General features: G+C 36.6%; 2 protein-coding genes and 1 long non-coding RNA gene across 4 annotated transcripts; 2 read left to right on the forward strand and 1 right to left on the reverse strand.

Moving 5' to 3' along the window:
- The first annotated feature begins 1,291 nt into the window (after positions 1-1,291).
- Positions 1,292-14,301, forward strand: LOC123869550 (serpin B8-like). 2 transcript variants are annotated; one of them, XM_045912533.1, is made up of 9 exons: positions 1,292-1,463; positions 3,299-3,390; positions 4,075-4,214; positions 6,126-6,203; positions 9,310-9,532; positions 10,954-11,094; positions 12,126-12,214; positions 12,861-13,295; positions 13,928-14,301. In XM_045912533.1, exons 2-9 carry the CDS (start codon positions 3,302-3,304, stop codon positions 14,077-14,079), a joined length of 1,347 nt encoding a protein of 448 aa, XP_045768489.1. In that variant the 5' UTR covers positions 1,292-1,463; positions 3,299-3,301; the 3' UTR covers positions 14,080-14,301. The 2 variants fall into 2 exon arrangements, with proteins under 2 accessions (XP_045768489.1, XP_045768490.1); XM_045912534.1 differs by lacking the exon at positions 1,292-1,463 and adding an exon at positions 1,494-1,526.
- Positions 14,302-14,855: 554 nt separating this feature from the next.
- Positions 14,856-16,841, reverse strand: LOC123869584 (male-enhanced antigen 1). The gene is made up of 4 exons (XM_045912573.1): positions 16,783-16,841; positions 16,417-16,640; positions 15,729-15,860; positions 14,856-15,287 (listed from the first exon to the last, which is right to left on the reverse strand). The coding sequence occupies exons 2-4, from the start codon at positions 16,606-16,608 to the stop codon at positions 15,159-15,161; spliced, it is 453 nt and encodes a 150-aa protein (XP_045768529.1). The 5' UTR covers positions 16,609-16,640; positions 16,783-16,841; the 3' UTR covers positions 14,856-15,158.
- A 365-nt stretch (positions 16,842-17,206) lies between these two features.
- LOC123869597 lies at positions 17,207-17,645 on the forward strand. Its single transcript, XR_006796923.1, has 2 exons — positions 17,207-17,242; positions 17,578-17,645. It is a non-coding gene; the product is annotated as an uncharacterized LOC123869597 (long non-coding RNA).
- Positions 17,646-22,252: the final 4,607 nt, after the last annotated feature.

Genomic DNA, 22,252 nt, shown 5'->3' on the forward strand with positions numbered 1-22,252 from the left:
TCTTATTATTTTTCATGGATCTATCGATGGTAAAAATGCCGTACAAAAATATATGACCAAAATGTACTCACTCTACCTGCACTTTTCAATTCTCACCAGCACTCTGTTGGACAGCTTACAAGTGACGGCATAGTGCTGAAACTTATTATTTTATGCTCTTATATCGTCCTGTATACGTCACCTGGTGGTTCATATGACCCACCCATTTTTAAACATGGGCCTGTAGTCTATACATTTATGAATATTTATAAAATATTGATATTTAAGTGTTTTATTTTGAATCCTTCAGTCCCAGCTATTCACAAAAATTCTATAGTATAAAAATCCCTGCGGATATCATCAACATTGGGTCCAAATGAGGAACTCTATGGATCATACGGGTTCGAAAGTGGCTGTTTATTTTGCCCTAACGACCATTTTTAGGGTTTTATACCTCAAAAAGAAAAAAAGAACCCTTGTAGGATCACTTTGGTGTCTGTCGTAACAAAGGGAATCTAGGATATCTATTTCCCACTAACCTAAAATCATGAAAGGCAGGTAGCAACTAGCAATGTCTTTATAGCATTAAATAAAGGAAAATATTTCTAAATCACATAGATGGCGCTGCCTGTCCGTCATTAATTCTATTTTGTGACCTGCGGTCCCTAAAGTCACCATTGTACCTTCTTATCTTGATGATACTAAAATGACAGAAACCAAAAAGTATAATAACCTTCACGCAGGAGCCGACAACTGTACCTACACAACTCAATCAAATGAACGGCAACTAACCATCAACTAACAGACAAACTGGCTATCAGTTTTTGAAACAAATGTAAAAACCCGAATGTGACCCATATTACGTAAAAAAAATCGGTCAAGTACGAGTCGGACTTGCACACGAAGGGTTCCGTATTATCAACTATGGTTAAAGAAATAACACAATTTAATGGTGGCTATTTAGATTTTTTTTATTTGTTGTAGCGGCAAAAGAAATACACATTCTATAAAAACGAATGTAACTCGTGACTATGGTTCACGAGATACAGCCCGCTGACAGACAGACAGACTAGACTGTCCCGTTGGCACCCTTCGGGTACGGAACCCTAAATAGTAAAAATACAATTAAGGTGATCCTTGTATCTAATTACTACCTATCTAGGTATAACTACCTATTTTCGGCTTTAAAGACAATACTTATTTGGTTTTACCTACATTTTGTGTGTGATCTGTTTGGTATTTTGTCCATCGTTGTCTATAATCGACGCGGACGAGCCCAGAAAGTCAAGGTTGGCTCGGCTAAGGCCAGTACCAGTAAGTTAGTTGCTTCATAAGCTGTCGGAGGGGACAGCCGTGCTCTCTAGACGTGAAAAATATTTAGTTTCCTTCCACGATATTATTACCTACGTGATGTTTAAAAAGTTTTGTTAATAATATAACAAATAGTTAATTTCTCTACCTACTGCCGGGAGAGCTGATAATAAGTAAGAAATATCATATAGCAAATGAGTGTTTAGATATATAATATAGCTATCTATAATAATCGAGTAAGTGCTTATGTTTTTTTCTAATTTTATCCTAACATATTCCTAAAATATAATGTACAATCATAGGTAGGTAGAGGTACCTACCCATAGGCTTCCTTCCATAGGGAAGAAGGTCGGTAAGTATTATAGTAACTACCTACCTAGGTAGGCTATCTGGTTAGGACATTTTTTCTGCTGTTTCTAAAAGAGATAAAGAGGTCAAGAGAGTAGGTAAGTTTTACTACCTACGCGACTCCAGAGTTCTTATGTTATGTTGATAATATTAAATATTTTATGATAATAATAGTTCGAATAAAATATCGGTAATTAGTAACTTACTTAATTATAAACCATGTTGAGCATCATTAAAATGTCTGGTTTAGCTTGTTTCCTGTAAAGGGCTACAGAATGTTTGTTATATCGACCGTCTAACTACCTACCTATTAAACTAACAAATTTTTAATCTAAATGAATTTGGACCAAGTAAAACTACAAACTCCCACTAAAATAAAACTGAATAAATTACTTTATAATACAAGTGTACCTAAATTAAAAATTTATAACACCCCCGACAAGTGAAGGTTACAGTAACTAGCGGCTGAACCGATTTTCTTGGATTACAGCTAAGAACACTCTCGATCAAGCCACCTTTCAAACAAAAAAACTAAATTAAAATCGGTTCATTAGTTTAGGAGCTATGATGCCACAGACAGATACACCGATACACATGTCACACTTATGACACCCTTCTTTTTGGGTCGGGGGTTAAAAATAGACCAGCCTTTTACCTAGAAAGTTTTCTGGGAGTTTTGGAAATTGGTATTTTTATAGATTTCGATTTCGACATGCTCTTTTCGAATTTTTACTTTTCCACATCGTACTTAACTTTCGAAGTGATCATCTATTTTATATTAGAAAGCGTAGATAGAGTTATGGAAAAATTTGGGGCAAGTTCGAACTCCATGACTGTTGGATTCACAGAACTCATACCTATTACTGTGCCTATCGGTATTATGTATCTAGTGCGGCACGGACTGCGCGTCGCCGATTTTGAACAATATTGAATAAGTATATGTAGTAAACTTTTCAGTCAGTTTTTAAAAAAACTCTATTTAAAAAAAACTGACTTCCAAAACTCAAGTAAGTACTACAAAGTAAAAAGATACTTTTGTTTCTACACCTCTCTGTCCAGCGCGGAAATGCAGCCAGTATTCTTGGCACCATTCCACACGGACATGATTTGTACATGTAAAATTATATAGGTACTTTAAGGGCGAAGGAAACCTGCATGCCTGAAAGTTTTCCATAATGTTCTGCAGAGTGTATGAGGTCTGCTAATCCGCATCTCGCCAGCGTGGTTCCTGAAGCTTTCTCTTTCTGAGATCAGACCCGTGGTTAGCAGATACCTACTGAGACGACGACGATGGCTTTAATTGATGATGATGATTTCTTTATAGTATCCTCTAGAATATTACTTACAAAAACCAAGATTGCGTGTGATCCATATCCATACTTAATATTATAAATGCCAAAGTGTTTGTCTGTCTGTCTACGGTCTTTCACGGCCCATACGTTTAATTAGGTAATTTAGACGAAATTGGGTACAGATATAGCTTGTATCACAGGAATAGACATAAGCTCCTTTTTGACCCAGAAAATCAGAGTTTAATATTAAACAGAAAAAGATGCAAATACTCTAAATTTATTCTAGAGAAAGATAACAGAATTTCCACATTATAATAATTACATACATATCTTAAAAATGATTTTTAATTAGTAAAATATCTTTTCAGAAAATGACTTCGACGGCGTTGATGGGTACCTTCTACCTAATATCTCTTCTAGTCATATCCGAGCATGTTCTATGCGACGATGATCCGATTGGGTAAATACTAAATAGATTATTTTACTTGTACATTTACGTTTCCTGTTAGAGCTAAGTACATTTATTTAGTAGTAAGGTATTCGTACTAGCTAGTGCCTATTTAAACTTAGGTAATTGTCACACATATTTTGGCAAATTACCATACCTATTCCGTTTTGGTATTTGTCCTATTTTTGACGAGTAAATTATGAATTTTCTTAGAACTATACTAATACGTTTCTACGCATGTAACCGGTTAAATCAACATTCATTAATTATGCTTGATGCCAGTCAACAAATCACAGATAGGAAAATTATACCTACGTAATTCTGCAACAGCTGCCTTCTTCTTTTTCCTGGGTTTCTTTTCTGTACTTAGATCGCGGCGTAGCCGTCCGTTTTACTCGAATTTGCCTTGTGTAAGATATACATTATACCTATATCTTCCGGACTTACCGATGTAATAAAATAATAAGAAAATATTTTTCTTTAGCTCAAGGCACAATTAAGCGTAAAGCTCGTGCCAGGAGTAGTTACGACAATAGTGCTACGGGTGGGGTTTGAACCGCCGACTTTTCCGAATTCAGTCCGCTCCTCAACCGTTGAGCTATCGAGAAGCTTTGTCCTGTTTGTACATAGATGAACGACATAATATAATATCTAATGTCTTAGGTTACCTTTGTTGGTTATATTTTTTCATTTTAGAACTCCGACAATAACATCGCAGAGTGTTGAAAAAGATGAAATAGCGAATTCAGTCAATAGCCTTGGTTTTAACTTGGTGACTAAGCTGTTAGAAGATAATGATGACAAGAATATTATAATTTCACCAACTGGTATTGCTGGTAAGAACCTATTTTGTACTGACCTTATCTATTTTTCCTTATACTTACTTAATCGCAAGCAACTGTTCGGAGAAGTTAGCGACATACAGCCCGGCTAGCATGGGCAGTAGATAAAAATAATTATATCCCCCGATTATATCCACTGATGTCATAGAAATCAGTGGATATAATCGGGGATATAATTTTTATCTACTGCCCATGCTAGCCGGGCTGAAGTTGTATTTTTTAATAAGGTAGGTGGGTTTCGATTAGTTCTTTGTAAGAACTACGAAAATTTTAAGCACCATGTCGCACTCAGATTTGCTTCCACGTAGAAGCGAGTTATTTAGGTAGATAGATGTACCTTTGGAGGCCTATACTTTTAAGTTAGCTAAAAATTAAAATAAAGAAAAGTACATTATATCTATTATATTCCTTGAAAAGGGCTGACTCTATTAACAAAGTAACTATACTGGAAAAATATTCCATAACACAAAATCCTCTAAACAAACTAGGTAGGTACGGATGCAAGGGAACATAGAGATCGTTGGGTACAACGCTATTTCACCAATTGGCAAGTAGATATCTATTAAAAACCGGCCAAGTGCGAGTTGAACTCGCGCACTGAGAGTTCTGTACTTTAGAAGGATATGTATAACAATACACATAAAAGCCATAGCAACAGCAAGTTGCCAAAAAACGTGGCCCGCGCAATAATGGTAGCGCCTGACAAACAATTCGGCACGGAATTGTATTTTTTATTATTTGTTGTTACTTTTTTTTAACTTGAAGTATATGTACTAATCTGACCTAAGAAACTTGGGGACCCTCTTGTGTTTCAATTTTTCTATTATTATTTGCCGTGATAGAGTTGGACGGATGGACAGATAATACCTATAGACAACGGAGCTGGGGGTGGGCGGGCTTAGTAACAGGGTCTCGTTAGGCAACCTTTGGAATTTGGATACGGGACCCAAAAATTATTAGAGGTAGATGCCGGTCGCGGTTATAATTTGATTGTATACTATGATGATGATGATGATTACAGTAATTTGCGTTCAAAATTATCTTTACAACTGGAAAAAAATATGTTATTATTAGCAGCTTTGCTTTACAGGTCGAGCAGGTACCTATAACTGGATAATAATTAACAGTTGGTAGGTACTAACTTACCTACGTAAAACGCAAATCTGACGATAAATAAAAAAGTGGCAAATCTACGTAAAGAATGAGCTAAAATTCTTAATATTCATTTCATAGTCTATAGTTGTGATTTAAAGCTTATGAAAGAATCTAGGAGCTCACCGCATGATTATTCCAAAAAATCTCTTCCATTATGTGATCATGTTGGACAAGGATCACAACCCTCAGCTATGAGAATATAGGTAGATGATATTATCTAAACTTTACGTTTTCTTCAGAAATGTATCATCATTATAATAAAATCAGAATAATAAAATTAATTTGCGTTCAAATAATGGTTTATTTACTTAAAAAAACCGGCCAAGTGCGAGTCACACTCGCGCACTGAGGGTTCCGTACTCCGATATTTTTCCAACATTTTGCACGATAACTCAAAAACTATTATACATAAAAATAAATAAAAATCTGTTTTAGAATGTACAGGTAAAACCCTTTGATATGAAACCCCATTTGGTATAGTTATCTTACGTTGAAAATTGAAACACATTTTTTTTAAAATGATGTACAACTTTTTGCGGTTTTCAGATTTATTCCTGTACTTGTGCTATTAGATCTACCTACCTGCCAAATTTCATGATTCTAGCTCAACGGGAAGTACCCTATAGGTTTCTTGACAGACACGACGGACAGACAGACAGACAACAAAGTGATCCTATAAGGGTTCCGTTTCTCCTTTTGAGGTACGGAACCGTAAAAATGGTTTTATTTACAATTTATGTTCTCTTTCAGGTTTACTGTCAATGGCATTGTTGGGTAGTGTCGGTAAATCATACGACGAACTGGCTAATATCCTCGGATTTTCCCAAGGTAAGCCGCGATCTGCGAGAATCGACATTGCGAACCACACGTCATCTTTGTTCATTTTTCTTAGATACTTTATACATATTTACACATATCTTGACTTTATTTAGGAAATAAATACTTATTTTTCTATTTTTAGAAAACGCTTCGTCTTTAGCTATAGTAATTTTAGTGCCTGGGTAGGAAACGCATTTCGAACCGTGCAGTGGTAGGTAGATGCCTGTTTACAGTTTAAAAGTAGGTAAGGTCAGGTGGGGTAAGAGGGACGCGGGGGGAAGAGAAACTGTACCTAGTAAAAAGAAAACTATAACGGCGAGCTCTATGGTCACTACGTTGATATAACAGTATTAGGCGTAGTTCATATATTCTTGGATAGATGGCGCTACAACACGGCAGATAAGCGAGTAAAAGAGAGAAAAAAAAATCAGTTGTCAAACTAAAAAAACCAAGACCTAGCGGCGTTCCTTGTTTGTGTTATTAAAATATTAAAAACATCAGTTTTGCGGTTGATTGCTATGGTAAGTGTAATTATTACATTTAATCTTTATTTTCTACGTATTGTATTGTTTGTAGTGTGTGTTTTTAGTGCTTTTTCGATGTCAATAAAAACATAACCTTCAAAATGGCAAGCTGGGAAAGAGGAACGGCTGTACTAGGTTAAGAGAAACATATGTTCCTCTTTCCCGGTTTCAGGGGTAACAAACGTTTTTAAAATCCACTAAAATACCGGCTGACTTTTAAGTACTGGCCAAGATTTGTAGGATAAACCTACCTATGAATATGAACAACTTTTTCTAAATAAAAAGTCAGCTGTCCCATACAAAAGTATCGATCAGTTGTGACCAAAATGTATGAAATACTTAGTAGATTTTTTTTTTCGAGTACGAAAGTTGGTCCCATACAAAAGGTTAAGGTTTATCCTACAAATTTTGGCCAGGACTTAAAAAGTCAGCCGGTATAACACGTTCCGTAAATAGACATGATTTGTTTAACTGTTTATTTGTTACAGAAAAAGCAAAATGCCTCGAGCTTACGAAAAAAAGACCGATAGAAGTTCTTACCCGAAAGAAAAACTATTAGAAGTAGTTAGGGCCGTTAAAAGTGGCGCTTTGTCAGGTTATGCAGCCTCAAAACATTATGTTATAGTTATATTTCAAAACATTATGTTATAGTTTCACTACGAATGTTATTGTTTGTGACAGTATTTTTGTTGTGATACATTGTTGTTTACAATTACGCGTATAGGCCAAAGTGAGAAAAGTTCAAAATTGTTAGAAGTTTGTTTTGTTCCTTACGAGTTAATTTTTTAAATTGTAATTAAGTAAAGAAATTTACTAAAACCATATCTGTTTTTAGAATACATTTCTATCCCAACTATTCCGACCAATATTATAAATGCGAAAGTCTGTCTTTCTGTCTGTCTGTCTGTCTGTCTGTATGTCTGTCTGTCTGTCTGTTGCGTTTCCACGCCTAAACCACTGAACCAATCTTAAGAAATTTGGAAGGTAGGTAGCTTGACACCCGGGGCTAGGGGCATAGGCTTCATTTTAACCGATCACGGGACACTAAAGGGGGTTCATGTTTTGAAAAATTGTGCCAAGCGCGATATAACCAAAACGCGGACGAAGTCGCGGGCGGAAAGCTATTTTTAATACGTTCATTTAATACCAGAAAAAGTTTAGCACCTCTGACCTTACCTATATGTTCCTGTTACCCCAAATTTCGTTTTTGTATGCTGTCAGCCTAAATATGACCTTATTTTAAACGAGGTAAGGTTTTCATTCCCTTAACTCAAAAAAATAATTTAATACATGCTATATAAACACTTAAAAACACGAGTTATTACTTAAAAGTATCGAGTGTTCCTCTTACCCCAAATCTCGGGTAAGAGGAACATTTTTATGACCTAGCTTTGTTGCTAAATTGTGCCGTAATTATACAAACAATCTAGTTCTGTATCAAAAAAAATGTTAGTATATTTCAAAAGCGAAGAGTTGTTTCAATTAATATCGAAATAAATGTATAATTTTGATAGCTGAAGGCCAAAATGTTCACAAACCAGTAAAGTATGTTTCTCTTACCCCACTTGACCTTACTAGAAAAAATTTATTACAATAAAAAAATGATTTTTATTCTGTTAATGGTTCCACAATTACGAAGTAGGTATATTTATCTACCAGGATGTAAAATAGTTATTTCAGATAATATATTTAGGTAACTGAGTAGGTAAACGTTTTTTGAATAAATTAAGCACGGTTGTTAGGAAAGTAGGTCTATAACTCTATACTCTATAGGTATCCCTACCTATCTAAAGCTACGTTATTGACCACAAAGTGTATGGTTTTCCTGTTCTGAAGCTAACTATTAGCTATAGGAAAATATAGTACTTACTTAGCCACACAAACTATGGTGTTACTATAAAAACTACATAGTTACCTATTGTACTAATATTAGACCACTAATAAAATATGATAAACTTGTTTTTTTTAAACCTTTGAAAAGTTGTAAAATCTTTGAAAAGAGCAACCTCCGAGTTTCTTGCAGGTTCTTTCCGGTAAAAAGAGCATACTTACATGAAGAGATTTTCAAATCTGGTTTATGAGTTCTTTATTTTATTAGGTTTTATTTTCTTTGACTACTGGGTACCGATAGGGGCGATAGGTGGATACTGATAGGTTTTGAATGTATGATAACATTGATAGGCCTGAAAGTTAGCAAGGTGGATATTGGTGCCGATTCTGTTTCTTTCTCTAAGCTAGAGTATATGCATGCTTTTTTTCAAGCACCTACTTTAAAATTTCCAATGGACTCTCGGGCTATAAGCTCATAAAGATATTCGTCTCTTTCAAGCCCACTCCAAACCGTAAACACCCTTAAACATGATTAGTGTTAATGATTTGTAGGTAGGTAATAGGCGCTTGCCTATAATGAATTAAAAAAAACTGGTCAAGTGCGAGTCGGACTCGCATACGAAGGGTTCCGTACCATTGTACAAGATACAGTATTTTTATGTATAAAGCAAGTTAATGACAACAGCACCATCTATATGTGATTAAGTAAATTAATTTTTTCGTGAACGTAAGTCCTTACCTATACTTTTTATATTTCATAGATGTAAAAATTAATCGAGCAAACCACGAACTTTTCGGAGAGCTGCTAACGGAGTTAAACGACAACACAACATCAACGAAGACGATGTTCGCCGATGCGATTTTTGTCGACTACCATTCAAAACTCCGTGAAGAATACCGTTCTTATTTGGAAAGAGTGTACAAAGGCGAAGCTCAGAAGGTCGACTTCACGGAAACGGAAAAAGTGAAAACTATGATAAATGAGTGAGTTCAAGAGCCTGAAACCTACAATTTCTTTCTATTATATGTCTATTTTAGTGTTCCGTAACCGTACGCTATGTCCGTACCTCCAAAACACTTCTTTATAAGCACCTAGTCAAATAAATAAACACAAATTAAAATAGGTAATTTTTTATATAAATTCTTAATATACTATACTTACATAGTTATTCAAAAGAAACTTTGTAGTGTCTTTACCAAAACGAAGATGATAATGAATCCAAATAGGGAACGTATAACGACCGACGAAAATAGTCGTTTGATTTAAAAAGCGTAAAGCTTGTGCCAGGAGTGGGTAGGACGATAGTGTAACGGGTGGGGTTTGAACCGCCGATCTTTCGAAATTCAGTCCGCTCCTCAACTGTTGAGCTATCGAGGCTCTAATGTGTCTGTGGCATCGTGGTTCCTAAACGAATGAACCGATTTTGATTTAGTTTTATTTGATTGAAAGGTTGCTTGATCGAGAGCGTTCTTACCTATAATCCAAGAAAATCTGTTCAGCCGTTTGAAATTTATCAGCTCTTTTCTAGTTTTCTTATTGTATCCGACCAATACATATTAGTATGCAGCTTATCTAATAAGGCGACGCACTAGCAGGGTAGTGTGTAATGTGTATATATATTACACAAATCATTTCATGATAATAAGTTTAAAAAGCGTGAAATAAAAATTAAATTAAAAAATTGAAAAACCCTCCTCGACACAAAAACTATTTCATGCTTGTCACTATTATACTGTTGTATTTTACTCTTAGATGGAGTAACCTACTTGCACTGTATCTTTAAAGAAATACGAATATTGAGGGTACATGCATATCGAATTTTCAATTGTTAAATTTGGGACGGTAGTCCTAGATTTTATGGTTCTTGAAAAGAAATCGTGTAGTGAATTTGGAATTATCTACAAAGCCAAAACTACTTGTTCTACTTATTTTTCTCGAAATGTTTCTAAAATGTTGCGGAACTGTACATTATGTTCCCTAAGTAGGTGATGGCAAACTTCGTGAATGGCTGACGTTAGTGTTTATGCCATCGCCAGTACAATTTTACGAGCACATTTGACATTTATTCTTTATCCACTGAAGGTTTTCTACGAAACATTTTTATGATATCACTCAGTGAAGCAGCAATGTAGAACGAACCATTGTCAAATGGACTCGGTGGCTATCAATTAGTATTAGACACTGAGTTAGTGAATCACAGCGCTGAACTCGCTCCCCACATATCTACCTAGATTCTAATGCGGCTTTATTCACCACTCACCACCACCTCAGTGCAAGGAATATACTACTCTCTTACGAGAGAGTGCAGTGCATTCAAGAAGTATGGCGACACCTATAAGTAGCTATAATATACAACTAGGTAAGTACTTGTGTGGAAATTAAAAGACACGTTTCTTATCTTTAGATGGGTGAGTAACCAGACGAGCGGAAAAATATCAAACTTTTTGAAGGAGCCACTTCCAGTTGACACTAAGGCTGCTTTGCTCAGTGCAATGTACTTTAGTGGTCAGTGGGAACATCCATTCCTCCCTGAGTACACTTCCTAGTAAGTTCTTTGACATGTCCTATCCTATCTTTATATATTTTTTTTGAAATATTATTATATTAACACTGTTGCACAAAAAATAAAATAAAAAATAATTTATTTTTTTATTTTTTTGTTTGTAAAAATGGAAATATAGGCTTAACTTTTTTTTTTATCGTAAAATCATAAAAAATGAAAAATGTTTCTCTTTAAATTAAGTCTATTACTAAATAAATAAATAAATAAATAAATAAATGTTTTAAAAGGGAAAATGTTAAATAGGTATATACATAAGGTTATAGGCGCACCGAGGGAAGGAGGAAGGGGTCCGACCCTGCAGAAAATAATGCAGCTCTTTAGGGCCGGCGCACATATGGCGGAGCGCAGCGCAGAGCATTTTTCACAGTCAAAATATTATCGACATTGTCCTCATAGAAATAATATCTAAAATCAATTGTGCATCCATGCGGATACTCGCGCATCCGCGCGCAGTCCCGCGCGTGCTCGCGCATTCTCTGTTAGAAATTCGCGTAATGTGTCACGCGATTAGAAAACTTCTCGGGCATGCTCTGCGCTGCGCTGCGCCATATATGTGCGCCGACCCTGAGTCATATCGACTGAACTGGCAACATGTCATATCTTAAATTTTTGACGATTTTACTTTATGCTGTTTCGTACTATGCGGTATCATAATCTAGTTTGGAACCATGGACCTATTAATCTTATAATAGCTTTATGTTTGGAACAAACACTTGAAAAGCATGTAGTAAGTAGGTACACTAGCGGGGCTTCACCTTCACACTGGCAGGCGTATAGAATCACAATTTAGCTGAAAGAAACAGGGGTTTTCCTTCATGCTGTAAAGTTGTTATAAGGTTGCCAGTTCATAGTCTCGATATTGTATGTATTGATTAGATGCATCGATGTATTAGATGTCATAATATTATGTATACCGCAATAATAAGTAATTCTTATTTGATTTTAAATTCCTAACATTATTATATGTACTTAACAAAATTATTTATAATAATAAAATATTTTTACAATTTCAGTTTGGAGTTTAAGAAGCCTAACGAAACGATAAGAGCCGAACAAATGTTGAATTATGGGATGTTTGAATATATTTACTCCCTAGAAGACGGTAAACAATTTCAATACCTATCACATAATATTGTGAATAAATTTATTTACGTACCTACGTAAATGTATAATTATTATTTATTAAAAACTCGCCAAGCGCGAGTCGGACTTGCACACCGAGGTTTCCGTACTTGGGTATTTTTTAATCAATGCATAAAATAAATAAAAATCTGTTTACATTGAAAATTTAAACACATTTTTTAAAATGATATAACCACAAATTCACGGTTTTCGGATTTATTCCTTTACTTGTGTTATAAGACCTACATACCTACCTGCTTTCATGATTCTAGGTCAACGGAAAGTATTAAGTACCCTATAGGTTTTCTTGACAGACACGACGGATGGATGGACATACAGACAGCAAAGTGATCCTATAAGGGTTCCGTTTTTCCTTTCGAGGTACGGAACTCTAAAAACAGTGGTAGCCCAGTGGTTAAGACATTAGACTGCTATTTAGGGAGGGTCTTGGATTCGATCGTGGGCACGCGCCTCTTTAAAGTAACGTGCATTTTGATTTTGAGCAATAAAATATCACTTGCTTTGACCACACGAGTAGATAACGGAAATTATCGTGAGAGAGTTCTCAAAGGTATGTGGAGCCAATCTGCCATTATGAATTTAAAATTATTCACTTTTGTTTTTAGAACTCCAAATGATTGCACTACCTTACAACGACAGTACCACAAAGATGTATGTCATAAAACCTCGCAAGCCAGATAACATGACCCTTGTCGAGTTAATTAAGAGTTTAAGCTACACTACAATCAATAATTTGATTGACCGACTCACTAGCAAAGTATGCATTATCAGATTTCCCAAAATGGATTTAACGTACAATGCTAATTTAGCAGACCCATTCAAATCACTGGGTCTACAGTCACTATTCAACCCCGAGCAAGCGAACTTTGCTTTGATGATAGACAGTAAAAATGTAAATAAAACCGAAGAAGAGTTGATCACGAGAATAAATGACGATGAAACATTGGAAACGAAGAATTTAAGAGAAATTATTGATGCTCTACCGAACCCAGGCGTACATATAGATAAAATCATACACGACGTCAAAATTACCATTAATGGTAAGTGGTACTTTTCTTACAATAGCGATATTTTCCTGGCAACCCGTCTTCGTACGGAAAACAAACTACCTATTTATTCTTCTCATTTTCGTGTACAAAAGAATTAGCCGCATTGTTTTCACTTACGCAGCGTGTGTTTATATAATAACATCTAGATGTGTATGTTCCATATTTTTCAAAATAAATATTTACTTGCGCAGTGGTGAGAGCTGTGACCTTATGAGTGGGAGGTCCCAGGTCCGATTCCCGGCTGGGGAAATTTGGGATTTTATAATATCTAAATCTTCTCTGGTCTGGTCTGGTGGGAGGTTTCGGCCATGGTAAGTTACCATCCTACCGGCAAAGCCGTGCTGCCCAGCGATTTAGCGTTCCGGTACGATGCCGTGTAGAACCTAAGGGGTATGGGTTTAATAAAACTGCCATACTCCTTTCAGGTTAGCCCACTTCCATCTTAGACTGCCTACCACCACCAGTCACATGCCTACTATACAGTGCAGTCAAGGGCTAACTTGTATCAGAATAAAAATAAACATTTTATGCATGCATGTTTGGTTGGATGCTAAACAATATTTTGTAACCATAAAGCTCTGTCAGAATTTACGACTCAGGTTTCTTTGTTTGAATTTCCACAGAATATGGTACAGAGGCTGTGGCAGCGACGGGCGCGTTCTTGGCCAGGACGGCTGAGCAATTCTATGCAAATACACCATTTTTCATGTTCATCAGAAATGAGAAGACTAAACTTGTCACATTCAGCGCTGCTATATTTGACCCACTTAGTTGAAATTGTGTTTGTGTAAAAACTGTATAATTATGCAATATTAATTATCATAGGAATATCAAGAAAAAAAATATCAAAGCAGCTTTTAACTTTCTAAATATTTTTTTTACAACTTTAATGTATTATGTGAAATATACATAGCTATTATGATATTGAAATGTGCATTTTCTTATACCAGTTTACTTAGAATGATAAGAATCTTATGAGCTTAACATAACTAAAATTTAAAAAATCACTGTGTGATGATTCCTTGAAACTATTTTAATATTGGTGCTATTTAAATATGGCATTCTTTTATAATTACATTTGTCACCTATTGAGATTTTTTTTACTATCTGTAGTCTTTTTGCTAGTTATCAAGCAAAATCTTTCATATAGCTCTCACAGCTCCATGCAGACTGGTCTTTTGCATTCTCCAATTATTGAATTGAATTCAATTCCCAATTATTGGCTTTTAGGTGTGCCAGCTGCGCACAGGTTATTTGGCCACAATTAATTAAAAAGGTTGTGCTTTAATTGCTAAATAAGCAGTCCAATCTGAAGTTGCAACATGAACATCTGTGCATGTCATGGACTAAGGATTAAAGGCCGATTCACACCAAACACGTGCACGTGACACGTGCGTACTGCGTAGTGACGCGCGTAAACCCATCACACCGGATTACGCATACGTCCACGCTTTACGCAAGCGGTGTGCCATGTTTCATATAGTTCCATACATTACAACGCAATGGTACGCGCTATGTCTACGCTTACACAGCCTGTGTGAACGAGCTATAAAAGCCAAACCAGCTGAGATCTGTTTTTGTACAATCCAGTCATACACCTTGTGTTCAGATTGGACTACTTGTTTTGTACACAATAATATAACCGATTGCCATTTAAATTGAATAAAAATCGCATCACCTTTCTAGTTAAACAAACAATTTACATAATAGTGATTAATCCATAGTGTCAAGAACTATGGATTTTAATATTAATCAGCACAGTTTAGCAATTGATGGCAATTAGCGAACCAAAACTCTAAGACTATAGAGACTTTTAAATCTTAATAAAAAATTAAGGTTTATTCTCAGCCTGATTTATCTATTACTCCGTAACTTTTCTATCCTGTCATTGAGCGTTTCTTTCCATTGCTCTTCTGATACACTCTGTGCCCATTCCGGGATGGAATCTTGTGGTAATGCAAAGTCAGCCATTAATGACATCACCTGAAATTTGATTTTCATTTCCAATTATTTACTTATGTGTTAATAAATTGCATTATCTAATAGTGATACATAGTTTATTCTGAGACAACATACAAGTGATAGGAATTATGAATACCCAATATGTTTACGTATACAAGAAAGCATAGTGTAGGGTGCCCTCCAGTATGTTGGATATAATATAAAGATAGTGAGAAGTGGCTGGATGAGGCTGAGAACTGGCTGTGGTCGTGCTCTTATGTCCAGCAATGGACATCAACAGTATGACAATGCTGTTAAAGGTATTCTCCGACTCTTCTAATTCAATACTGTATAAATCATTATAGGTAATAATAATAATCAGTCTTAAGCATTGATCATACTGTTATAAACTTTAATCAAAACAAAAATTGAAGCAATAGTAAGGTAAAGGTTAGTAAAAATACAGCAAAAATGTAACTGTACCTGTTGTGCTCTTTCATTGTCCATTTGTATAGGGTCATTGACTCTAGGCACATTCCATATTTCCCTTGTTAGGGCATTCTCCATTGGCTCTATTGGAGGCACATTGTTTGGAGCTGTTTGTATTCCATTATTCTGAAAATTTATTTAATATTACTAAAGTAACACTGACAAAAGTCAAAAGTCGAAAATAATTTATACCTACTCAATTAGGTTCTCTGATATCTGATATGAATCTGATAGTAATGGTAAATAGCATTTACTTTTTTAAAAGGCAAGTTACATTAATTTTCAAAACAAGCTACTAATTCAATCTGAACTTGCTACTGCATAGGTACAGAGGATGACACAACTTGACACAAGCATTGCTGAGATCTGTTTTTGAACACTGCTGTCATAATTATGCCTTTTGTTAAAATTAGATATTTGCTTTACAATCACGTATCATGTACAACAGAGAGCGCTGCACCCAAGTGTAGATAAGAAACTCAGGAGAGAAGATAAATATGACCCTACACCAGAAAACGTTGCATCCTAAGTCAAAAGACGAATGAACGATTTTAAACGAGTTACTGCGAAGTCGGAATTGGTCAGAACCAGGAACCAAAGTACAAATTACAATCTATGTTCCATTGAAAATTGAAATAAGTACCTGTAGAACTAGCCTTCAGAATTATCTCTAATTACTTACTTCGATATCGTCATCACTTTCCTGGTCCGTAAATACAGCTTCCGGCCCCTGTGGTAGAGGCTCGTATCCGAAATGCTCGTTTTGCTCCTCATCACTATCGTCGTGGTTTCCGTTAGCCATTAATTCATTTCGCGGCGGTGGAATCAAGTTTTGTGGGGAATCATCTGGAGGATCTGGACCATCGCACACCATTTTAGGGATAGCTAGTTGATAAAAGATTTATTAAGTAATTTTAGAAAAAAAAACGTGGTCTTGTATTTTTGGCAATTTCTTCTCCAGTGCATATACCACTGTTGAGCAGGGTTGGATTTAGACCATATACATGCCATATACCTATTTCGACAATGATATGATAATTATGATATTTACAAACTTGACAAAGTACTCTTTGATTCAGTCAGACCAACCAAGGAACATTTATACTCTAGGGAGTATATATCTGAGTCAGACCCTAGAAGGGTGCTAGAAGGATAGAACATGTGACACATTGAGTATCTTCTTTTTTTTTTCTCTCTCGTCTGGCTTTTACAATGATTAGCCAATGTCAAGTTTGTAGTTATTTGTAACAAGTTAGTTATACTATACAAGTATGGACCCCGTCTGTGCCGGCGCTCGCCGACATACGCACGGCACCCCCTTAGAGCGCTTTCCAGTCAGTTTTAACAAAACAAAAAAAACACTCCAAAAAGGCAGAGCACGCCAGCCAGCTAACACCAACACAGACTAAGTCCATATTATGCTTGAAGGTGGCCAAAGCCAAAAAGCCAAAATCGGAAGCGGAACCACAGAGCGGAAATAATGCCGCCATCTTGTGAAGTGTCACGCTGTCCCATTGTCCCCTTGTATGTGGTGTTGCTAAGTTAAAAAATCTGAAGTCCACTGTTTTTTTTTTTTTAATATTAGTGACATTCCATACATTAACACCACGATGTACTATTGATAGATACAGCATAAATGTGTCTGCATCTAATAACTATATTTATCACTACGTAAATATATTTGTTTTAACAGGTCAACACGATAGGTTGCAAGTCCATGACCTATCAATGATTTTTAATTTTCATTCTCGCTGTGGAAACAGGGGTGGCTTTCCCAATTTCTTATTCAGTTAGAATGAGATAAATTTTACTCGGTTTTCAACATAATTTCTCTAAAATTGAGGAGATTTATTTGCTGGCATCCTTTGTTCTACAACTACGCCCTCCTGTCAATGTCAATCAAGTGCCAAAGTAATCGCAGCACCGACCAGAAACAAAAATCGCAGACTGTCGATGGTCGACACTTATCAGTCGTGAAAAAATAAATAACTCGGGACTTTGCTGGCGTTTGTGTTGTTGAAAACACGTGTTAGTGAGGTTTTGCATAATTTTAACTGTTGTGTCAATTTATTAGTTGGTGTCTGGACGTGAGTATTTAGATTAAGTGTTGGTGAAGGGAGAAACCCGAGTATGGAGGTCGATCCTCCGCCTGAACCTCCTGATCCGGGTGAAAATGTAACCGTCATGTCAGACCCCATTGAGAGCCCGCAGTCCATATCTATGGACTCAGAATCAACCCATCGTGGTACTAAACGAGCAATCCCGATAATTGATAACGATCAAGTTCCATCGTCCACTAAAAAAACTGTAATAGGGCCAAGCTCGACAGCCCCTTCAATGCAATCCGTTTACCTCCATCCTTCACTCTCAGACTCCCCAAAAAAATATACAAAAGATGATAAAGGTCCTTTCGTAGTGTACGTATCCCGTGAAGTGTCCGACCCTTCAGCCGGCGCTTCTATGAGAGCGATCAAATTCGGCCAGTTCCTTCACAAAAACAAAATAAGGTCAGTTCTTAACGACGGCGTGAAGAATGTTGGTAGAAACAAAGTTTCAGTTGAATTTGCAAATGGTCAAGCGGCTAATGAATTCTTAGAAAACCCTATACTTACCATATCCAAGCACATTGCATATACAGGGTTACTGGTAATATGTCGGCAATCCGTTAAGGGGGTGTAGGCGAAGTAATTTGCAACCAAATGACCCCTTATGACCCCTAGGCAAATGTCAACCATTTTCGAGTAATTTGACTTTTTGTGTTTTTTAGAAGAATTTGAGGTATGCAACTTTGAAAATTTATAAAAAAAAAACCAATGCATGAATTTTTTTATCATTAATATTATTTGCTTACTAACACTTCAATACATAATAATCAACCATAAAATGACACTTATCTTTAATAGTTTTCAAATCACAGCTACAAATCTGTACAAGTTTCATAATTTACACCAGGTGGTCTGACAAAAATGGTCGATTTATGTAAAAAATTACTGAAGAACTTTATCGGCAGAACACATGAAAAACATGTGCAACTTCTCAGCTACCCAACGAGATACAATATGGTACCAGAAATCAGAAAATGGCCGAAAAAAAATACAATTATTGTTAAAAAGACGAAATCGTCTGCAATCCAAAATTACAATAATCGTTTAGGAAGTTTAAAATAATTACGTAGATAAGTTACACTAAGCCATTAAAACTAAATTCTAAAGTTCACTTTCAAAATGTGACCCTCTATTTCTTATGCACAGGCGCATTCTTTTTCTTAATTGAGATTTTACTACATTACTAGTCAAATTGGTTCTTATTGAATTAGCTGCATTTATTATTCTAATTTTCAATTCTTCGACTGATGGCACTGGTGAGACATCGTACACTAGGCTCTTCATATGTCCCCAGACATAATAGTCCATAGGTGTCAGGTCTGGACATCTTGCTGGCCAAGGAGTTGGGCCTCCTCTGCCTATCCATCGATTGGGAAAATTAGTGTCTAACCATTGCCGAACTGTTATTCTCCAGTGTGCTGGACATCCATCGTGCTGGAATCTCATTCCTCTTCTTATTTCCAGAGGTACGTTTTCTACTAATGCAAATAAATGTTCTTTCAAAAAAGTCTCATACGAGCACTTCGTCACTTGGTGCGTACACACGTGGTCTTCCAGAATCGGATTGTCTCCTCTGCACCCGTCCCGTCTCTCTAATTCTTCGATAAACATCACTGAAGACAGACCTGTGTGGTACTCGGCGGCCAGGAAATCGGCGAAGATATTCACGGCGAGCGGCCAAAGCATTGCCGTCACAATATCCATAACAAAAAAGGATATTGGCATATTCCTCATTGGAGTACTGGGTCCTTTCTGCAGCCATTAGTCCTTTTGATGCGCCAAATTGTCGGGAGAGCAATAAATCAGAGTCCAATCACAAGCCAAATCACAGAGTATGCCAGAAACAGTCCATAAGAAAAAGCCAGGTCAATTCACTTCCAAATTCACAATGATGTAGGTACCAACTTAGGTAGAGATGATCTGTACAGTACGAGTGGCACAAGCAAACTGTAAATTTTTGCAGTTTTGCGCAAATTGTGAAACATTTTAAATGTCTTATCTTTTAAGTCTAAGAATTTATAAATACAATACAATTAAATAAGTTAAGGATCCCACCCTTCACCTAATGTACTTGCCAGTGCTTTAATTATTACCTATTCTCTGAAAAATGTTAGGCAAATCTGGCTATTTATGCCTTTGTTTTTTCTATCCAGTCACTAGATAATGTTTTTAAGCTCTTCTTATCCGAGAGCGCTGATTGGTGCACGTATTCACACAAAGGATTAAAAATGTCATTCTTGGAACTCTCATTATTTTTAGAGTGTTATTTTTAGAGTTTTATACTTCGAAAATTAATTGTAACATTAATTATAACTCATTACTCATCCTAAATAAGAAATAAGAATATTACCATAAAATTCGACGTTGAGATATTATTTCGTATTCTTAAGACGATTTCATTTTTTTTCACAATAATTGCATTTTTTTCGGCCAATTCCTAATTTCTGGTACCATATTGTATCTCGTTGGATAGCTGAGAAGTTGTACATGTTTTTCATGTGTTCTGCCGATAAAGTTCTTCAGCAATTTTTTACATAAATCGACCATTTTTGTCAGACCACCTGGTGTAAATTATGAAACTTGTACAGATTTGTAGCTGTGATTTAAAAACTATTAAAGATAAGTATCATTTTATGGTTGATTATTATGTATTGAAGTGTTAACAAGCAAATAATAATAAAAATAAAAAAATTCATGCATTGGTTTTTTTTTTATAAATTTTCAAAGTTGCATACCTCAAATTCTTCTAAAAAACACAAAAAGTCAAATTACTCGAAAATGGTTGACATTTGCCTAGGGGTCATTAGAGGTCATTTGGTAGCAAATTACTTCGCCTACACCCCCTTAACAGATTGCCGACATATTACCAGTAACCCTGTATACCCACATTTAACATCACTCGCATGGGATTAGTCCGAGGTGTACCTGTAGACTGGCATCTGGACGAGTTTATTGACTCTGTGGAGCTCCCTGTAGGCTGCGGGGAGATCCTTAAAGCCCGACGCTTAAATCGCAAGAACATATTAGACAATGTTATGACCTGGGTTCCAACCCAATCCATTGTTTTAACATTTAGAGGACAAACTCTCCCTCCTAGAATTTTCTCCTATCATACATCTCTTCCCGTGGAAACCTACCGTCTCCCCACCATCCAATGTATAAATTGCTGCCGGTTTGGTCACATAAAAACTCAATGCAGATCAAAACCTCGTTGCTTTAAATGCTCCCAGCCTCATTCAGGTGAAACTTGTGAAGTACTTATTGAGAATGCAACTTGCTTACTCTGCGGTGGTAAACACATGGCTACAAATAAGAGCTGCCCTGAACACTCTCGGCAGCAATCTATAAAACTTGTCATGTCCGATGAAAATTTGTCCTATCAAGATGCCTCCTCCCGCTTCCCTCCCGTTCGCCGCTCATATGCCGATATGGCTAAAGAAATGTTTACCGCTCCTGCATACTCTCCCATTTTTAATCCTGTCAGACCTCGTCCTACACAAGCCCCGTCCAAATCTTACAAACAAACTGTCACCCGCTCCCCTCGCCCCAGACCCCAACCTGCAAAGGGGTACGATAGGCAAGCCCATCAGGACATCATCCACAACTTTCCTTCTTCCACACCTAATGGTTGCGCTCTGAATGCAGAACGTGATCACTCTTATGCCCAACCACCCAATGATAATAATATATCTCTCACCAAATCCCTCACCAATATTCTTGATAAGATAAACCAAAACCCTCCACCGTCCAACGTTGCTGAAATTATCATCAAAATCGCTTCTGTATTAAATAATGGCCTCCCTGGAGATACTCCAATGGAATAGCCAAAGTATACGACGGAAAAAACATGAACTCGTTCATCTCCTTAATAAACATAAGCCCGCTGTCGCTGCCATCTCTGAGACATGGCTCCTGCCGGACTCTCGTTTCAGGGTGTCAGGCTTTGCCTGCCTGAGGGATGACAGGGATGACGGATATGCAGGTAGTGCTATTCTTGTTAGGCGCTCCCTTGCATACACTTCTATTTCCCTCCCGCCTCACTCTCATCAGCTCAATGCTGTTGCTGTGAGAGCCCTTGATGTCTCCTTTCTTTCACTCTATATTCCACATCCTCATTCCTCTCTTATCCCTGAATTAAAATCTATTCTCTCCTCTCTCCTCTCTTCCCCCCCCGGTACTAGTGATGGGTGATTTTAACTCCCATCACACGTCCTGGGGTTCCCATTCCTGTGACGGATTTTCCACTCTCTTGCTGGATGTTTTTGATGAATTAAATATTTGCATTCTTAACGATGGCTCTCCAACAAGAAGAGTGTATCCTTATCAAAATCCTAAAACTGCTGTCGATCTATCTCTTTGCTCTCCCTCTTTGGCTTCTCTTACCTCCTGGAAAACCCTCCCAAGTACCCACGG

This window comes from Maniola jurtina, chromosome 11 (assembly GCF_905333055.1).
Source record: "Maniola jurtina chromosome 11, ilManJurt1.1, whole genome shotgun sequence".
Taxonomy (NCBI): Eukaryota; Metazoa; Arthropoda; class Insecta; order Lepidoptera; family Nymphalidae; genus Maniola; species Maniola jurtina.